General features: G+C 39.1%; 1 protein-coding gene across 2 annotated transcripts in view; it reads left to right on the top strand.

The window, feature by feature from the left end:
- Nucleotides 1-304: 304 nt before the first annotated feature.
- LOC134220037 (hormone receptor 4) overlaps nt 305-19,943 on the top strand; it is a 112,480-nt gene continuing 92,841 nt past the window's right edge. The window contains exon 1 of one of the 2 annotated variants that reach the window (XM_062698980.1): nt 305-2,290. In XM_062698980.1, coding sequence (XP_062554964.1) covers nt 2,278-2,290 — 13 coding nt within the window. In that variant the 5' untranslated portion in view covers nt 305-2,277. The remainder of the gene's footprint in view (nt 2,291-19,943) is intronic. The other variant, XM_062698981.1, reaches the window with a different exon arrangement.

Raw genomic sequence — 19,943 nt, 5'->3', positions numbered from 1 at the left:
TCAACATGTGCTTGTTGCGAGAGCTTACATATTTGCGTTGTTCGTTGGGCCCCGGTGGGTGGTCAGCGGAGGAATTTCCCCGCCGCGTGGAAAAACTCTCCCGAAAGCTCGGGCGGCGCTCTTTCTCTCTTCATCGCCACCGCGCGCGCTGAGCGTCGTTGTCGGTGATCCGACGACCGACGACGGACGGGCAGCATAGCAGCATAGAGCGTCGTCGTCTGGCTGCCGCACAACGCTTTCAGACACGATCGGTGGATGTTGTTGTTATTGGACCCTCGTTCGGGCCCCGGTTGACTCAGCTTCGTTCAGTTGGTAACCTACTTTGCTTCGATTAGTACACGTTTTTTCCCGACTCGTTCCGACGAAAGTTCTGCAATTCCGTGTGCACTTTTCCTCAGTTTCCTGTGTCCGTGTTCCGCGTGGGCCTTCGCGCGGTTGTGGCAATCCTTCCGGGGTCCTGATTCTGACTTTCCGGTGGAAGGATAATTCTTGCAAATTGTTCGCAGTACTTTGTCTTCATCATTTTGTGTTATAGTTTTAACTGCTTCCTATATATTGCACATAGTGTTTTAAGATTTTTCTTATAAGTGACGAATTTGAAAACTGGTAGTTAAATACGGTTACGGTGTGGAGTTTAGCAGAAGAAGAGGGTTGCCGAGTGAATTGTTCATTAGCTATTTGAATTCTGAATCCGGAAATAGCACTACTGCAGCAGAGATCTCGTTGTAGCACAGGGGATTCGATCGACAATGACCTTAAACCATTAGTCTTGTATTTAGTGTTATTGTGCTTGGAGAGTGTGGGACGTGAATGAAAATATTGTCACCTTTTAAAGAGTGCAGTTTACAAAAACAACATTATTTACAGTGAATGTACAAGTGCATCAAAGGACAATATCTACCGAGAAGAGAAAAACAAGATGTGACGAACGACGTTAAATATATTTTGAAGTGTCTCGCTCTGAAGGTAGATCGTTAAAGTGCCAGCAGTTAACTGCGGGAAGAAATATCAAAACACGGATTAACATGTAGCAAGTGGGAAAAATCATCATGATGCCGGAAACTTGTCGCAGGCCAGTGGTTTTCTGGCCACTGTTGGGAGCAGATCAACACCGTACTCCTAAAGATGAACATCTCAACGTCTAGCAGATCTCACCAAGAAGACTGAATCTTGAATGTGATAAACCAGTGCATCAAATATACGTAGAATGAAATAGTTACAATCCACGAATGCATCTATCAACAATCACTGCCAGATATTCAATGTGATCCTAGTAAAATATAATGAAAGTGTCTTGTTAATCTGAAGAACCGTCCACCGTTCTACTTTTGTAATTATCACTGCCGAAGCAGCACTTCGACTCACGTAGCAGATCCGCAGGATTCGCAAACTCTTTAGTTCTGCATTTTACACACAAAGGATACCACAGAAAGTGATTCATCAACAACTTAGATTCCTTCGACAGATGAAGAGTCAGTGTTGGAAAGGAAAGTGCACAAATGTATTTTTATCAGTCGTTGAACCTTGAAAGGAGCAACCAGATACAGCGTAGCTCGAGTGCATGATTGTATAATAAATAGTAATAATCAAGAAAAAAAAACTGTCAGTGTCCGTACATAGTAATATTTATTAGCGAATGACCTTTTCATCGTGCGGTATCAATAGTGCGAGCCCTGGGAAACAAACAAGCAGTGGTAGAACTCAGTTCGTTCGCGCGATAAGTGATTCTTCTCAAGTTTATCAAAATATTTACAAAGTGACTGCGCGAACGCAAGGAAAAAGTGCTTCCTGATACAGAAGAGAAAACGCACCCGAGAAGAGCCAATTAACCTTCCTCCGCGCACAGTGCAGTGTGAATGAATCGGCTGAAGGTGGCGACCACAACGAGCGTGGAGTACTATTCCTCGGCCAAAGATCGCACCTGTCACGAGAATTGTCGATCCAGGGTTCTTCACCGCGTGTCACCATCGCCTTTGTGTCCCGGTCCCGGTCCCGGTCGATATGCTTGCGAATGTGACGTTATCGCAACTGCAGTTGTTTGAACCTGATAAAACTACGGCGGAGAACAATGTCTTAGCGCGAGTGTGTGACCTGTTTGAAACGGTGTGTTAAGATAGCGGAGGTAGACCTCTCAACCCTCAGCGACGGTGCCGAACAGCGCTCCGGAACAGTTCGAACGGGTGCGCGGGTTGTTCATCTGTACGCTCGCTTAGTGATTTGATTATAATTTTTCCACTTCAACGCGCGCGGTCAGAAATCCAGAAAACCCAAACGAAAATGACGTCTCTAGGTAATCAAAATTCAAATTTGCATTCTATTTTTTTGTTTCTGAACTACTAAGTTATTCTTCTGTTTTTGTTTTGGTTTCTATTCCTGTGTATATATTAGAATAATTTTCTGTATTTCCAATTGGCTTAGAATATTTTGGCAACCAGCTTTCCTATTTATGCGTTCTCATGTTTGTTTTGTTAATATTTCTTAATTTCTATTTTATTCTGGTTCATGGGTCTGGTTTTCTCACATGAAAAAAAAACACACGCGTCAATTTTGTGTAGCTACATGAAATCAAATTCACTAACAACTGAACCGGGCAGGTTGAAGTCAGAACAACATGAGTTCGATCAATATTAGTCTGGATTACGTTTCCCGTATGGTTAGATCATTATTGAGTACACAGTGGGGCTAACATGTAAGTTCTAATTTATGTTTAAATGTGCTTAGTTTATTAATAATTTTAACAGAAGGTGGTTAGAATTAAGAACATGCAAAATCAAAAGGTTTCAAAATATGGAAGTGTCTCACCAAAATAAACAAAATAAATCTATGTAGTTGCTTACCATATTTTACTTAATTTCAGATGACAAAAATATTTTTGTCCTTCATATATTGAACTACTGACCCGGCGTACTTTGTCTCGCCAAAAATTGATCAATTTTCTTATATAATTTATATAAAAAACAAATCGGTTCTTTAGAATGATTTCAATTTTTTTACAGTTTTATCATAACATTAGTTATATGAACAATCGAAAATTAGTACAAATCGAATGATAATGCCATTTTCGTATTATATATACAGATGATGAAGGTTTGAAATTCCCATACAAAATGTACAAAAAAAACATTTCATTGAAGAGATTAGATTTTCATTTTAATTTTTTTCCGGTTTCTTCGTAAAAACATAACCAAAAATTGGGCTGTCTATTCTTGAGTCATCACTCGCGTTCATACAAATGCAAACTTTATTATATATAGAAGATATAAAAGATTATGTTATTCGCTATACCCTCCACCTCCACCTTCAAAGGGATAACTGTTTTGGATTTTAAGCCTTATTTTTCAATATTTTCAATTTTCAAAAAATAAGTTTTTGTTCTCCCATTGAATTATTACTCCGCTTTGTCATGATGCCAACCATTGCTTATTTTTTCCCAGCGTTTGTGATTTGCTATAAAGCGTTTTTATAAGGTAGTTATTTGTGGTATGTACTACATTAAGGCGAAATCAAACGATTTTATCGAGTAAGGCCCCGTAGCCGAGAGGGATGAATTTGGGCTTCAGTGGCTTCAGAATATTTTTAATCAACTTCTTTGAACATTTTTTTCACAAAATAAATTTGTGATGCTTCCGTTTTTGTTATTTACGCCTGGCTTTTGCGAAGCATTGAAATTTTCAACATCAAATGAAGGATTTTCAACATTGCACTTGAAAAAAAAATCGCCAATCCGAAAATTGTCTAGACCGGCACAGGGAATCGAACCCAGGCACCCTCAGCATGGTCTTGCTTTGTAGCCGCCCGTCTTACCGCACGGCTATGGAGGGCCCCTTTTCATGAACATGTGAAGCTTAAATGATCCTATAACTTTGTCTAACAGGTCATTGCTCTAAATCTGAACTCGGCGTGAGAGCCAGAGTTGTGTCAAATAACATTTCGCGCCATTTTTTTGTAATTTTGATCTCATGCTCTACACTTTGTATTTTAACAATGATTTGTTAGACAAAGTTTTAGTATTCTTTAATGTTACATGATTATCAAAAATCCCGAATTGTGAGTAACTTTCAAACAATGTTATTAACAAATTAGCAATACTACCGCTAACTGCATGTCGCCTCCGTATATGGCATTAATAAACAAATGGAACTGACTTACGGTTAGCGGTAGAAAAGCTATCCCATGATTTTTTACATTTCTCAACACTGCTCCGAAACTTTTTTTTATTTTTTTGCCATTTGGCGTTACGTTTCGCATAGTAGTTATAAATTAATTCTTACAACTTCAATTAGTTTGGGTACAAACAACAAAAAAACAATTTTTTTGCTTACTAAAACTGGAGTTACGCAAATTTTCAGGGCAGTTACAACAATTGTGGATTTTGCAAATTTTCGAGTTTTTTGGGATTTTTGCGAATTTTCTCTACCAGTCGCGAATATCGCGTTTCCTGTAAATGTTGTCATGAAAATCGCAAATTTATATTTACAATCTTGCGAAAATCGCGTTTTTCGAATTTGCTAAAATTGATTGAAATTGAATTTTGGTAGTCTGTTACTGTTTACTTACTGTGTTCTAACAGTCTTTCCAACGCTTTAAGTGTTGTTACGGAATTCGCGGAATATCATTAAGTTTTGGAGAACGACACTTTACTCATTGGCGTAAATAAGGGGCTAGCGGGGGCTTAGCCCTTCCTAGAAAAAAATTAGCTCCCCTATGATTTGAATAGTCGGTAGGCCAGTGAAGCCAAAGTTTTATCTCCCATATTCACTATTTTATAATGGAAATCCCATTAGAATCCGAGAAAGATTTTCATCAGAATCAGAGAAGAACTCCCATCGGAATCATTAAGGGATACCATTAGGAATCCTTGGGGGATTCCCCCCATAATCCATGCAGGATTTGCTTGTTGGTTTACTGTGTTTACTCGTTCGGAGATTGGTTTCGGAATTCCTCGACGATTTGTTTCAGAACCCTTTGACGATTTGCTTCGGAATCCCTCGAAAATTTGATTCGGAGTCCTTCATATTACGTTCCTCGAATACTGCCTACTGTTTGAATTTGTGATAATTTTCTTGCAACTGCGTTATTTTACTCTTTTGCAAATTGATGCACCACAGCGAGCGCGTTACATTGTTTATTAAACGAGAGGATCGCACTCCATGCCCCCCAGCAACGGACTGGGCGGGACGGTTTAATAAACAATGTGCACTCGCTTGGCTGTGGGTATACAATAGTAAAGCACATGTGGAGATTGGACAAATCAAGCATCCGAAAGATATTCAATTTGCAAAAAAGAGAGCTAACCGCGGTGGAGGTTGGTACTCGGATTCTGATGGCTTTTCCGCAAACGTGACCTTTAAGTGGTCTTGTTGTGTAGGGGTTATCACGCCTATCTAGAGAGTAGGAGGTTGAGGGTTCTGAGTCCTCCAAGACACGTGGATTCTTTTCGCAAATTTCAAATCAATTTGTCCATTTCGAACATATGCTGTGCATATGCACAGCCAAGATATTTAACAAAAAAATGGTTTTCGTACGGCCGAGTTGCCGAATAATATGCAATTAATTGTAATCAAGTGTCGGTCTTTCACCGTCATTAGTCGTCTGAGTACACGCGACCGCTTACGTTAAGGCAATCAAACTCATCAAATGCTTTAGCCAAGCAAGCCTTTGGCACAGCAGAGTGCGATTGAATTCGCATTCTATACCGTCCCGCCCAGTCCGTTGCTGGGGGCATGGAGTGCGATCCTCTCGTTTAATAAACAATGTGCACTCGCTTGGCTGTGGGTATACAATAGTAAAGCACATGTGAAGATTGGACAATTAAAGCATCCGAAAGATATTCAATTTGCAAAAAAAGAGCTAACCGCGGTGGAGGTTGGTACTCGGATTCTGATGGCTTTTTCCGCAAACGTGACCTTTAAGTGGTCTTGTTGTGTAGGGGTTATCACGCCTATCTAGAGAGTAGGAGGTTGAGGGTTCGAGTCCTCCAAGACACGTGGATTCTTTTTCGCAAATTTCATATCAATTTGTCCATTTCGAAACATATGCTGTGCATATGCACAGCCAAGATATTTAACAAAAAAATGGTTTTCGTACGGCCGAGTTGCCGAATAATATGCAATTAATTGTAATCAAGTGTCGGTCTTTCACCGTCATTAGTCGTCTGAGTACACGCGACCGCTTACGTTAAGGCAATCAAACTCATCAAATGCTTTAGCCAAGCAAGCCTTTGGCACAGCAGAGTGCGATTGAATTCGCATTCTATACCGTCCCGCCCAGTCCGTTGCTGGTGGGCATGGAGTGCGATCCTCTCGTTTAATAAACAATGTGCACTCGCTTGGCTGTGGGTATACAATAGTAAAGCACATGTGGAGATTGGACTAACCGCGGTGGAGGTTGGTACTCGGATTCTGATGGCTTTTCCGCAAACGTGACCTTTATGGTCTTGTTGTGTAGGGTTATCACGCCTATCTAGAGAGTAGGAGGTTGAGGGTCTGAGTCCTCCAAGACACGTGGATTCTTTTTCGCAAATTTCATATCAATTTGTCCATTTCGAAACATATGCTGTGCATATGCACAGCCAAGATATTTAACAAAAAAATGGTTTTCGTACGGCCGAGTTGCCGAATAATATGCAATTAATTGTCCCTCTACGATTTTTCTGAATCCCTCGACGAATTGCTTCGGAGTCAGTCGACGAATTGCTTCGAAATTCATCGACGGTTTGCGTCAAAATCACTGGAGGATTCCCTTCGGAATCTCATCTCTGGAAGATTCCTTTCGGAATCCCTGGAAGATTGATTCGGTGTCCCTCGACGATTTGCTTTCGATTTCTTTCGAAATCTCTCGAAATTTTTAATTACTTTAGAAGCCCTTTGACGTTTTGCTTCGGAATACCTTGAATATTTAATTTAGAATCGCTCGACGAATTGCTTCTGAATCCTTCGACCATTTGCTTCGGGAAATCCCTGAAACATTAGTGATGAGCTTATAATATTTATAAAAAATCACGTTAGTAAAGACATAAAAAAATTCCTGAAATATTCACATTGGAATCCGTGGAGGATTCGCATCGGAGTCCCTGAAGGACTTCCGTTGGAATCCCTGAAACATTCCCGTCGGCATTCCTGTCGATATCGACGAGAATTTTTTAAAAGAAGCCCAAATTCGAGAAAATAGCTGAAGGGGCTGTAGCCCTCTATAGGCGTCAGAGATAGCTACGGCAATAACTTTGCTTATTTTGCTCCCCAAGGGTGTTACCGCCGGGACTGAACTGATATCGCATGTATGTACACATGTTAGCAACTCTGGCTTCTCGTTTGAGAGATAAAGAGGTTCTTCATCTTTACGACCTTCTGTTGGATCTAGTTCTGCTCCTTATTGACTTCCACTACTATAGACTGCTCATTACAATTATTTGCTATCTGTGCTGTCATAGCTCTATTCCCATCAGCCATTTTTTCGGTTCCAGGCGGTTCTGTTATTTAGCGGTCTAAAATATCCCTTATTTTCGTTAGCTCGTGCCTGCTCAGTCATTCCAGAAGTAAAGATTCCAGGGAAATCACTGACGTGGTCATTTTTTGTCCATTGAGAATAGATTCATTTGGGCATAGCAGAACTAGTAATTTAGCCGAAACTCGTGCAAAACGGCAGTAACATTAAATTTCCATGAAGAATTATAAATGTTCCATAAAAAAAGAAATTGCCAATAAAGAAATCAGGATATGGACAATACATGAATATAAAATTTCCACAAATAATGCTAAAATTCCATTAAGGTCACTCCTGACAGAATCCAAGTTTCAAAGTGCTCGCGTTTTCGGGGGCACACCACTCGATACGGAAGCAACGCACAACTGTCATTTTTATTTTTTTCACGCATGCTGCGACGCAGCAAAGCTGAATCAACAAAAATAACAGTTGTCCGCCGCCTCCGTATCGAGTGGTGTGCCCCCGAATACGCGAGCACTTTGAAACTTGGATTCTGTCAGGAGTGACCTTAACAATTGAGAATGTTCCACAAAACAAAAATAAATAAGCATTTCTAAAAGCAAAAATTGCAATTATAAAAGAAGCTTTTTTCATAAAGAAATCAAAAGGTTCCACAAAAAAATACAAAATTTCCATAAAAAAATCAATATTAGCAATAAACAATTACAAAATTTTCCGCAAAATAATTCTTTTGTTCCATAAAAAATTGAAAATTTTCCAAAAAATAATTGATAAAGAGCTTTAAAAAAATAAGAAAAAAATACAAAAAAGCAATGAAATTGATAATTTTTTCCATGTACTTTAAACGCTTTTAAAGGAGATGTAATCTATGGAAAAAATTTCAGTTTTACTCCAAAAACGAATTTTTGATAGGTGGCCCGGAAACCCATAGTGTTATATACCAATCGACTCAGCTCGACGAACTGAGGTGATGTCTGTATGTGTGTGTGTATATGTGTGTATGTGTACAAATTTTGTAGACACACTTTTAGGAACTTAAAATTGTCCGAATTACTCACAACAGGCCCTCCTTAGCCGTGCGGTAAAATGCGCGGCTACAAAGCAAGACCATGCTGAGGGTGGCTGGGTTCGATTCCCGGTGCCGGTCTAGGCAATTTTCGGATTGGAAATTGTCTCGACTTCCCTGGGTATAAAAGTATCATCGTGCTAGCCTCATGATATACAAATGCAAAAATGGTAACTTGGCTTAGAAACCTCGCAGTTAATAACTGTGGAAGTGCTTAATGAACACTAAGCTGTGAGGCGGCTCTGTCCCAGTGTGGGGATGTAATGCCAATAAGAAGAAGAAGAAGAAGGTTCCATTCGACGGGGAATCATGTCCCATTGTTTGCTATTGAAAATTTGCCTGATCGGACTATGGAATCAGAAGCTATGGTCCCAATACTATTTTTTATACCCAAAACTAGAGGTGTCACGGGAAATTGTTCCAAATTCCTAAAGAAAATTGTTCAAAATATCCTGGTAAAGCACTTCGAAAATTCTGTTGAATATTTTCACTGAAAATTCCTCGAAATATCCGCGGGAAACTCTTAGGACATTTCATGAGAAACTCTCTGAAAATTTTACGGGACATTTTCCGGATTTTCCACGGAAAACTGTTCAAAAAAAGGATTCAATAATTTTTTTATAGGAATTTTAAAGGAAAATTGTTTGGAATTTCCATGAGAAATTCTTTGAAAGTCCCGCGGGATTCTTTTATATTTTTTTGGAAAATTAAGGGAGTTTCTTAAGATTTCTTCGGTAATAATGCAAAAAGAGGAAGGGTTGTTTGACCAAGAGTCATTCGACGAAAAGCTATTTGGCCGAGAAACAGGGCACGCTGAAAGTCATCTAGCCGAAATTAATATTTGAGCGAAACGGTTATTGATTCGAAAACCGTTAATTTCATTTGACCGAAAGCGAAATTTGTCAGAAAAACCCGTTTGCCCAACAGGTCTTTTCGGCGAATAGGTCATCTGGTTGAAAATGCCATTTTGCGGTAGATCTCAGCAATTGTTTATTTGTTTATTTATTGTCGTCAATCATGTTTGTAGACCGTTTGATACAGATTTAGTCTTATAATATAGTTCTCCGTTACTTAAAATTACTAAACACAACAATTTTACTTATCCGATATGAAAATTATACACACCAAGCATTTACTGAGTACGCAAGTATTGTTTCAATTTAGTCTTAGATGTATTGAAATCAATAGCATTCCAATGTTTATTATAAGCAGCCATCATTTGATTTATGGGTCCGAATTTCGCATAGTTTGTACGATGACTACTACAGGCAAATAAAGTTCGATTTCGCAAAGGTCTTTGTGGGATATAAAAATTTAATTTAGATAATATTGCCTCTGAGTCGACCTTGTTCGAGATAACATCATTAATGAAAGATAGCATCGCATATTCCCGTCGTTCCTTCAATGTTTGTATACTAATTAGCATGCATCGTGCTTTATAAGACGGGAGTGGAAGTTGAGTCCACCCCAACTTGCGTAGTGCATATAATAAAAATTGCTTTTGTACCGACTCAATTCTTGTGTCATGCGTGACTGTGTAAGGTGACCAAACTATGCTGCAATATTCAAGTATCGATCTGACATATGCAATATATAATGTTTTTATAGTGTATGGATCGTGGAAGTTGTAGCCAAACCTTTTTATGAATCCTAACATATTATTAGCTTTGATTATAATAGTATTATAATGGTCAATGAACGTAAGCTTAGAGTCTATAATTATGCCAAGATCCCTAACTCTATCACATCTTGTCACCTTTTGGCTACCTAAAGTGATTGTCATATTTGGAATACTTCGTTTTCTGCTTATAGTAATTAAGTTGCATTTCTTTATATTGAGCTGTAACAAACTTTTTATACACCAGTTATGAAATATCTGGATCTCGTGTTTGAATGTGTTCATGTCTTCAGCGTCTTTGATCTCAATAAAAAGTTTCATTTGTTAAACTTTTACCGAGATCCACACAGCCAATCCCCAGCACACATTTTTTTGTTCAGATATCTGTCAAAGTTACTGAAAATCTGCAAATAGTTTGCCGAAAGCCACTTAACAAAGGTAATTTATGCCGAGATATCTGTTTGTTTGTTGGGCACACGGTTGTGCGGATTTTCCAGAAATAAAAACTGATTGTGTATGATCAAAAATCTCGATCCGTTTGACCAATTGACATTTTCGATCAAATGACATTTCTGTCAAACGACTTTTTCGGCCAAAGGATCAGTTTGGCCGAACGCCATTTTCGGCCGTATAACCAAATGAAATTTTAAGCCAACGGTGGAGGACTGGAGTCATTTCAAAACTCACGGAAGTATAGTTAAATAAATCAGCTAAACGACCATATCGGCAAACGGCATTTTCGGTTAAATGACCTATTTAGACAAGCTACTTTTTTGGCCATAGGATCAATTTGACCGAATTTACGGCCGTTTGTCCATTTCGTCTAAATGACATTTTCGACCAAACTACATATTCGGTCAAAAACATTTCGGCCTTGTGGTCTATAGCCAGACGGATCTTCCCGTCGTTTTACCGAAAGTCATTCTGAGGAAAGCCATTTTTTAATTCCACTTGGCCGAATTAAACGTTTGTCCAAAACAGTTGTTAGGTCGAAAATGGTTTGACCAAACATTTCATTTGGCAGAAAGCGACATACAGCCGAAATGGACATGGAGCTTTGTAACCGTTCGGCTACAAAATCCTTGCATTTATTTAAAATTAGGTGTGTGTTGAAATGTTTCCAAACTGTTGTGTCCTTTTTATTATAATTGTGTTGGGTTAGTAGGATTAGGGAAAGACGAATTGTATTATTAGTAATAAAATCCAGTTCGAAAATGTATGCAAAATTTATAAATGGGTGAGGTTGATCAACTGTGGTAGAAAGTGGGAGAAGGATTCGTGTTGGATGGGTGGAAACAGTCGACATGGAAGGCATGTGGAAGGAAAATGGAAGGAGGAAAAATTGCGCGGGAAACTGTATGAAAAGGGGAGCTAGCATACCTTTGGGGAGTAGTTGGCTCACTAGTAAATCGGCGTTCGTGCGACACATTTGTGAGTGCGTGATTATCCAAAGTGCTTTAGTAGTACGAAAGTGAAATTGGCTTTAGTGAACGACCTCTTCTGTTCCCAAAAACTCGTTCAGGTAAACTAGACCACCGGAAATAGCCAAAGGCTAGTATTAAAGCTGGATTGGTCTTCAGGACCTTTGTTTTTCCGTTTGTTAAACCAACAGATCGGTAACCGCACAGTGCACGATCGGTCAATTCAACAATCTAAGTTGAGTTGGCCTAACAGTAAAGGAGCGAAACTCCAGACACCACTTCCGCCGGAGCAACCCTTCTCGGTGTGACCAATACGGTCTCGTCCGTGGTCCGTCGATAGCGTCAAAGAAGGGAACGCCGTTGACCCTCAGCTACGAAGTTAGCGTCTCGGTGGCGCCGCCGTCGCGCCAGGCCCAGAAAACGTTCGAATCCGCCATTGGATCGTGCTGATCAAGCCAGTAACCCGCCATCCCAACGGACCCAGTCGTCAAACCTCCTCTCCGCAACAAATACGAGCGCTCGTCAACGTCGTCGAACATCACCAACGGTACGTACCTACAACGGATGCCACCTACCCAGATTGACCCCATTTTGCAATAGTATAATAAAACTAAACTCCCAATCCATAATTGTTTCTAATAAACCCATAGACCCACACATAGAGTACAGTTCATCCCCATTTAAAGAATTCCACAGTTTGCGTACCCGTTGTTCCGCGAAGCCCCTCCGAATTACCCAGTAGCATGCCGGCCCTGCGACACAGTTCAGGGGTCTCATTCTACTGAGCTAGTTATCCGGGAGTCGTTGTCGTCGTGAGGCTTGAGAGCACGCCGTATAAGTCTAAGATAGTCTCAGCTTGGTAATTTGTTCGAAAAAGTTATTAGCACTAACAGGTCATTTGTCTGTAAATGCCGTTTTTCCGAAGTGGTCGAATGATCGAAAATGTCTTTTGATAGAATAGATCATTTGGTCGAAAAAGATGTTTGATAGAAATGGTCGTTTGGCAGAAAGAGCCATCTGGCACGAATATGTTCTTTCTGCCGAATAACCATTTCGACCAAATGTCCTATTCAACCAAACGACTTTTTCGATAAAATGACCAGTCGATAAAATGACCGAATGATACTTTCGTCCGAATATCCTTTTCGGCCAAATGATCAGTCTACCAACGATGGAATTTTCGGCCAAATGACTTTGTCAACCAAACGAACTGTTCTGCCGGCCGGATGTCGATTTTCGACCAAATTATTTGTTTAGTCAAATGGCGTACTCGGTCAAACAACCTTTATATTTCAACGAGAACTTTTTCGGGTTTCAATGGGAATTTTGTTATTGGCAACTTCCCATTTTTTATGGAAAATTTCTAATTTTTTGAGGGGATTTTTTATTTTAGTCTATGCATAACCCTCTGCTCCAACATGAACTGAGCATATTGCCAATTTGTTCGACAATCCACATCAGAGCATAAAATATTCATCTTCATGAAGCAACTTCAGTCCGAATTTTGACAAACATCGCATGAATATTCAAAACATAGAATGACATAGTCAGACAACTACTCCACAAACTCATTCATTCGACTGTCACTGAGTGTGCTTGCTATGTGCAGAAAAAAACATAATTAGCATTGTTTATGTTGATGTTTACCGTTGAAAGTGCCTCGCGAATGAAAATCGTTTTCAGTTCTATGTGATACATTACTTTACTCGTTTGAAACGTGTTCAGATTTCAGATAATTTAACAATTTGTAAAATGTGTATAAATATTCAATGACTAATATTCAACTGAATATTGACAGTCCAGAGCCGACTATGAATGTGTCTGGAAGTGTGCTGACAAGTGAAGAAAGGTGGAGTTCACCAAAAAATTTCGATTATTTTACACTCTGATCCACATACCTTACAGCAGTTTATGTCCGCCGCTGCATCCTTTTGTCAAAGAGTTCTGCAAGCTTTGTTGTGTAGGATTCTAGCACCAAGCTGTAGACTCAATTTTGAGTTCTTGAAGAATTTGATTCTTAGCTTCTAATATTAGCCAACAAATTTTAAAATCTAACTGTCCTAGTTGTTCAAAATCTTGTTAAATAATGATAAAGAACAGCATAATTTGAAACTACTCAGGGTTTGTAACGCTCACTCAATCTAAGGAGCTCAGGATGCTCCGTCGCGAAAATTGTCGGGAAGAAACCGCTTTTCGAAAAAAAAAACATTCTGGAGAGTGATAGTCATCTTTCGCTCATTTCGATTGTCGCGGAAAAATTGTTTGTTTTTTTTTCCTATCCTTACCTTTTCGTATCATCACCAGGGTTTGAATCCAAAGGAGAATAAAAAATCTCTCACTTATCACCGTGAGAGACGTTTTTCGTAAGCTGTTACGATAATGAACTGATTTGGAGGTGCTATACCCCTTGATAAACTTTTTTTTTTAAAGCCCAAATTGCGGGGGCAACGGTTCTAATAAAGCATTTTAACATGGTTTACACAGCTGTGCAAAAAACATGGTTCCCATCATAAAAAGAGCGAGAACAAAGCGTTTTATTAAACCGGTGGGGGCCGCCTATCAGAATCAGTTCTTTTTTTCAACTTGTATACAAGTGTGATAGACTTGTTTTCATGGCTTGTTATCCCTAGCAGCACAATTCAGACCAATTTAGTTGCAACAACTCAAATGTGACTAAACTCGGTTGTATATGGGTTACCGTGACTCGTGTACAACATGTGTGCTGCTCGAGATGATTCGAAGAGGTTTTTGCCTCTCTTTTATCGTTGTTCGTTATCTATTGAGAGCGATTTATACAAACCCTGGTCATCACCAAGGCAAACGTAAAAGCTGCTCTGAAAACCAAAACTACCCAAAAGTGGGTTGTTTTCACTTAAAACCGTAGTTCGGGCCAATAACCCAAATTTGAGTAAAATGACTTTTCTGGCACTAGGTAGTTTGCCTTTAATCACATGTAAACAATTTACCCAAAGCTGAGTTTAATTTATCCAAAGTGGACCTTTATCAACTCAAAATTGAATTTACTCAAATTTGGGTTATTGGGCTGAGCAACCCAATTGATCGATGTGTCGATACATTGAAAACAAAACCAATGCAAAATATTAAAATGTGTTTTTTTTAATAAAAAGGACATTATTTTTGTTTTTCCTTTTATTTTGTTTTGCTTTTGCGGATTTCATTTTGTTAGTCGCAGATTTCGCAAATTGGAATTTGCTTAGTTTGTAACAGCCCTGCATTTTGTTGCCAGTACATGTGCGTCCAGTTTTTCCCATCAAAATCAGCTAATTTAGAAGAAAACTCGGCAAAATAAGTGTTTCTGCAACAAATTTTACTCTATTTTTAATTTAAATATGGTTCACTACCGTTTAGAATGTACGTGTGCCACTTTTCGGTTTCTGTTGCGTTTAAGTGGCATATGTGCATTTTGTTCCAATAGACTTGAAATTTGTGAAGAAACTTCGCATATTTCTCATTAGGCATATTGCCCATAACATATTGGTACAGTTGAGTTGCAGGAAATTGTAAATTTTAATTTATTATTCGAAGTTTTCGGAAAAAATCGTTCCTGTAAAATTTACCTAATGTGACATGTGCCATTTTCGCTTGAGCTGGTTTATTTGACAAAAGTAACGTCAATCCAAAGTCAAAAATCTTATTTGACTGCACCAGCTGTTAAGACGGAAGTTTTTTTTCGAGGAAGTATCTTCTTCTTCTTAGGGGCCCTCCTTAGCCGTGCGGTAAGACGCGCGGCTACAAAGCAATACCATGCTGAAGGCTGGGTTCGATTCCCGGTGCCGGTGTAGACAATTTTCGGATCTCGGAAATTGTCTCGACTTCCCTGGGCATAAATAAAAGTACCATCGTGTTAGCCTCATGAATGCAAAAATGGTAACACCTGGCTTAGAAACCTCGCAGATAATAACTGTGGAAATGCTTAATGAACACTAAGCTGCGAGGCGGCTCTGTCCCAGTGTGGGAATGTAATGCCAATAAGAAGAAAAAGAAGATATTCTTCTTCTTCTCTTCTTCTTCTCCTTCTTCTTTTCTTTCTTCTTCTTATTTTTCTTCTTCTTCATCTTCATTATCATATTCTTCTCTTCTTTGGGTTTATATGATACCTATTTCCTCATGCGAAAATCACGAGACCCTTAAATGCGCAATGTTGTTGTAAAACAACAAACCGAAAATAAGTTTATTGTTAATGAACCATAACCATTAAATTCTTTGCGTTAAAAATATTTTCGACGATTTCTACAAAAATCGCCCTGCGCCTGTAAGGGTTAATATAAGTCAACCGTGAAAAGCTAGAATTAAGTAATTGTGCATCAGCAGTTCACATCGTGCTTTCTCGCCTACTATGCAGACTGTATTCGCGACTACAAAGGTAAATTCTTTACGCACAGTCTGACAGTGCCTTATGGGATTTTACTGTGGAGGGACAAGAAGGGGTGATTGGCGGCCATGTTTCACGCACAGTCTGACAGATAGCAAGAGGTTTTTGCCATAAGAGTCAGTAGAGGCATTACCTTGGTATTCGCGAATACTCTTCGGCAATTCAAGATTTCGTACTCATTAGATCTAGCAAGAAATCTATGCTAGCAAAATTTGTTCTGTTGCACGAAAAATGTTAGCGTTTTTTTATTGCCTTCGTTTCTTAAAGATTTTTTCTTGTTTTTTTTTTTTGGATATGTTCAAGCCAGCCTCGGGCTGACAGTCTTCTTAATAAAGACAATAAAAAAAAACTATGCATAAGACCTCTTCATGTTTCCAAACAGTATCGAAAATTCAACCGGTCAGCCCAGAATCACAATTCTCATGCTAAAATAAGCCTCCTGTCAAATTTAAATAGTAAAGACCAAGCTTGGAAATCACATGGTCAAAACGTAAACGAAACGAATCGCATTGTTCACAAGACTTGTAGAGCACATCAAAAGCTTCCGTTTAGAGATTGTTGCGATAATTTTTGGCGTTTATATCTCTCGTCAATTTTTTTTTCAAGATTGAAAATAGCCCAAAAACACTAAATCGGCTTGAGCCACCTCGAAATTTTATCCGAATTAGCTGAAAATTTGACAGGAGGCTTATTTTAGCATGAGAATTGCGATTCTGGGCTGACCGGTTGAATTTTTGATACTTTTTGAAAACATGAAGAGGTCTACTATTCATTATTATTCCTCGGAATTTTCAATGGGTATTTTTCGGAATTTTCACAGAAAATGTTTCGGAAATTCCTTAGGAGTTTTTATTTCGAAATTCGCACTGTTTTTTAATATCTGTGGGAAAATTTCTTCAAGAACTTTTCCGGAGTTTCCACTACAATTCTTCAGATGTGCTACGTGAAATTCTGAAAACTGTTTGTTCTTTGTATTTTGTTCTTTGTATTCAAAAAAGGGAATGGTCGTTTGGAAAGCCATTTGACAGTATGCACCTTGGCCGAATAACACGTTAAGGCGGAAAGAGGCTCAGTGAACCGTTAACCGATGTTGCTGAAAATTCGACTAGAGCTCAAATATAACTTGAATTTTACCATACCTAAGTTTCGGGTAGAAAAAAATTGCATACCATAATGATCTTTTTTGGCAATTGATTTTCAAATATCTTGAAAACTACAACTCGTAGTGTACAAGAATCTTCAGCAAGTTTTTTTTCATTGCCAAAATACGCGTATTTGCTGAACATGTGATCAATCTACAACTTGTAGAATTCAATTCAAATTTTTGGCAATTTTTTTTTAACTGTAAAATTCAAGTCATATCAGAGCCCTGCTAAAATTTTCAGCTATATCGGTTTACGAGCAACCGCGGTTTAGAGGTCCAAAGTTGACCCTTTTTGTTTGAAAAAGCAAGTGGGCACTTTATGGCGATACAAATATTAAAGTCTTCCGGGGGGCTTGAATTTTTTTTAGAAAAATAACATGGGGGGTTGGGGTTAATAATATTTTAGGTTTGTTTTTTTTGCTTTAATGAATATATACATGCTTTAATAAATCCGAAGAGTTTTTTTTTATTTCTTTCATTTCAATATGTATTTTTCATTATCAAGGTCAACTTTTGAAGACCGAAGGAAAAAAAATTAAAAAATGTCTATTAAATTTTTGTAACGCTCTTATGTTTAGATATTTGTATCAGTTTTCAATCATGACCGAAAAAGTCGTTTGCTCTAACAGGTCAATTGGCCGAATAGGTCATGCGGCTAAAAATGACATTTGGCCGAAACGATTGTATAACATTTCACCGAAAACTATTTCGCGGAATTCATTTTCGCGGTTGAACATTTCGCGGAATAACATTTGGCGGTTTGTAACTTTTCGCGGTACGACATTTAGCGGTTTGTACCTTTTCACCGAATGACTTTTGGCGGAATGTACCATTTCGCGGAATGCACCGTTTCGCGGAATAATAATAATAATAGCCTTTGTTCATTCAACATTCCTACAATTATTACCTGCGAGGTTTCTGAACCAGGTTACATTTTTTTTGCATTCGTTAAACACGAGATTAACACGTTTAAACTTTTATACCTAAAAAGCCGAAACAAATCTTTTCGATAAATTTCTTAGACCGGGCCAGAAGTTGAACTCAGCCTCCTTCAGCATACTCTTGCTTGGCAGCCACGCATCTTCCCGCACGGCTAAGAAAGGCCTCCTAGAATATTTAGAAGTAGTTATCAAAATTTCAATTGCCCCTTATTCCGGGCAGATACATCCATTTAAAGAAGACGTTACCCCTCCTTTCGCCTTATACCGGGCTGACGCGTTCATTTAAAAAAGGCGTTACCTCTGCCTTCGCCCTATACCGGGCAGACGCGTTTTTCAAAGAAGGCATTATCAACTCATTTCGCCTTATACAGGGCAGATGCATCCATTTAAAGAAGGAGTTACCTCTTACTTCGCCTTATACCGAGCAGATGCATCAATTTAAAGAAGGCATTACCCTTCCCTCCTCCGGGCAGACGCGTTTTTTTAAAGAATGCGTTATCAACTCCTTTCGCCTAATACCAAGCAGATGCATCCATTTAAAGAAGGCGTTACCCCTCCCTTCGCCTTATACCAGGCAGATGCATCCATTTAAGGAAGGCGTTACCTCTGCCTTCGCCTTATACCGGGCAGATGCATCCATTTAAAGAAGGCGTTATCAACTCCTTTCGCCTTATAGCGAGCAGATGCATCAATTTAAAGAAGGCGTTACCCCTCCCTTCGCCTTATACCAGGCAGATACATCCATTTAAGGAAAGCGTTACCTCTGCCTTCGCCTTATACCGGGCAGATGCATCCATTTAAAGAAGGCGTTATCAACTCCTTTCGCTTTATAGCGAGCAGATGCATCAATTTAAAGAAGGCGTTACCCCTACTTTCGCCTTATACCGCGCAGACGCGTTCTTTAAAAGAAAGCATCATCAACTCCTTTCATCTTATACCGCGCAGATGCATCCATTTAAAGAAGGTGTTACTCCTCCATTCACCTTATACCAGGCAGACGCGTTTTTTGAAAGAAGACAATAGCAACTTCTTTCGCCTCATACCGGGCATTAGATATGGTGGGGTTTCAGGTTTTGAAACTCGCAACCCGAATCGAACCCGAACCCGATGGGTTTGCGTCGGGTTCGGGTTTGAAATTTAGTACAATATCGGGTTCGGGTCAATTACGGGTTTAAAAAATAAAATACTGAAATTCAGTTTTGTTAATTGTGAGGCTAGTTTGTTGTTTGGGCTTACATTTTTTTCAATTTATCTAGTATGAATTTTCCGGGGAAAACTTTTGTGTCGGGCTTAAATTATCAAATTATGTTGGGTTCAGGTCGAGTACGGTCTTACGAATGCAAAAATTCTCGTTAGGGTCGTGTTTGGTTGTGCATTAAATCCAAAAAAATAAGCCCGGATTTCATTTCAATAATAATTATTCTAACTGAATTCCGCCAAATGGCATTCCGCGGAATGATTTTCGGTGAAAAGGTACATTCCGCGAAATGTCTTTCGGAAAAAAGGTTCATTCCGCGAAATGTGTTTCGGAGAGTTGATACATTCCGCGAAATGTCGTACCGCGAAAAAAAAATCCGCGAAATGTTTTTCGGCGAAATAGTATACAACCGGCCGAAACGATCAAACGAAAAGGTCCATTTCTCCGAAAATGTCATTTGGCCGAACGGACGGTCAAAAATGTAATTTCAGAGTGGGTGGGCCTTTCTCCCAAACGACCATTTTGGCCGATCGAATTCATCGACCAAAAGGTGGCCAGTTCGGCCGAAAGACATTTACGGCCGTATGTCCATTTCAGTCAAATGACATTTTTAGCCAAATAGTCCTTCCGGACAAACAACAATTTCGGTAAAACGGAGTTTTCAACCAAATGAACTTTTCGGTTAAATTACATTTCCGACCAGAAGTATTTTGGTGGCT

The sequence above is a fragment of the Armigeres subalbatus genome, chromosome 3, assembly GCF_024139115.2.
Source record: "Armigeres subalbatus isolate Guangzhou_Male chromosome 3, GZ_Asu_2, whole genome shotgun sequence".
Classification (NCBI taxonomy): Eukaryota; Metazoa; Arthropoda; class Insecta; order Diptera; family Culicidae; genus Armigeres; species Armigeres subalbatus.
Note: the sequence above shows the minus strand (reverse complement) of the source record. Positions and strands in the feature narration are given on the sequence as shown.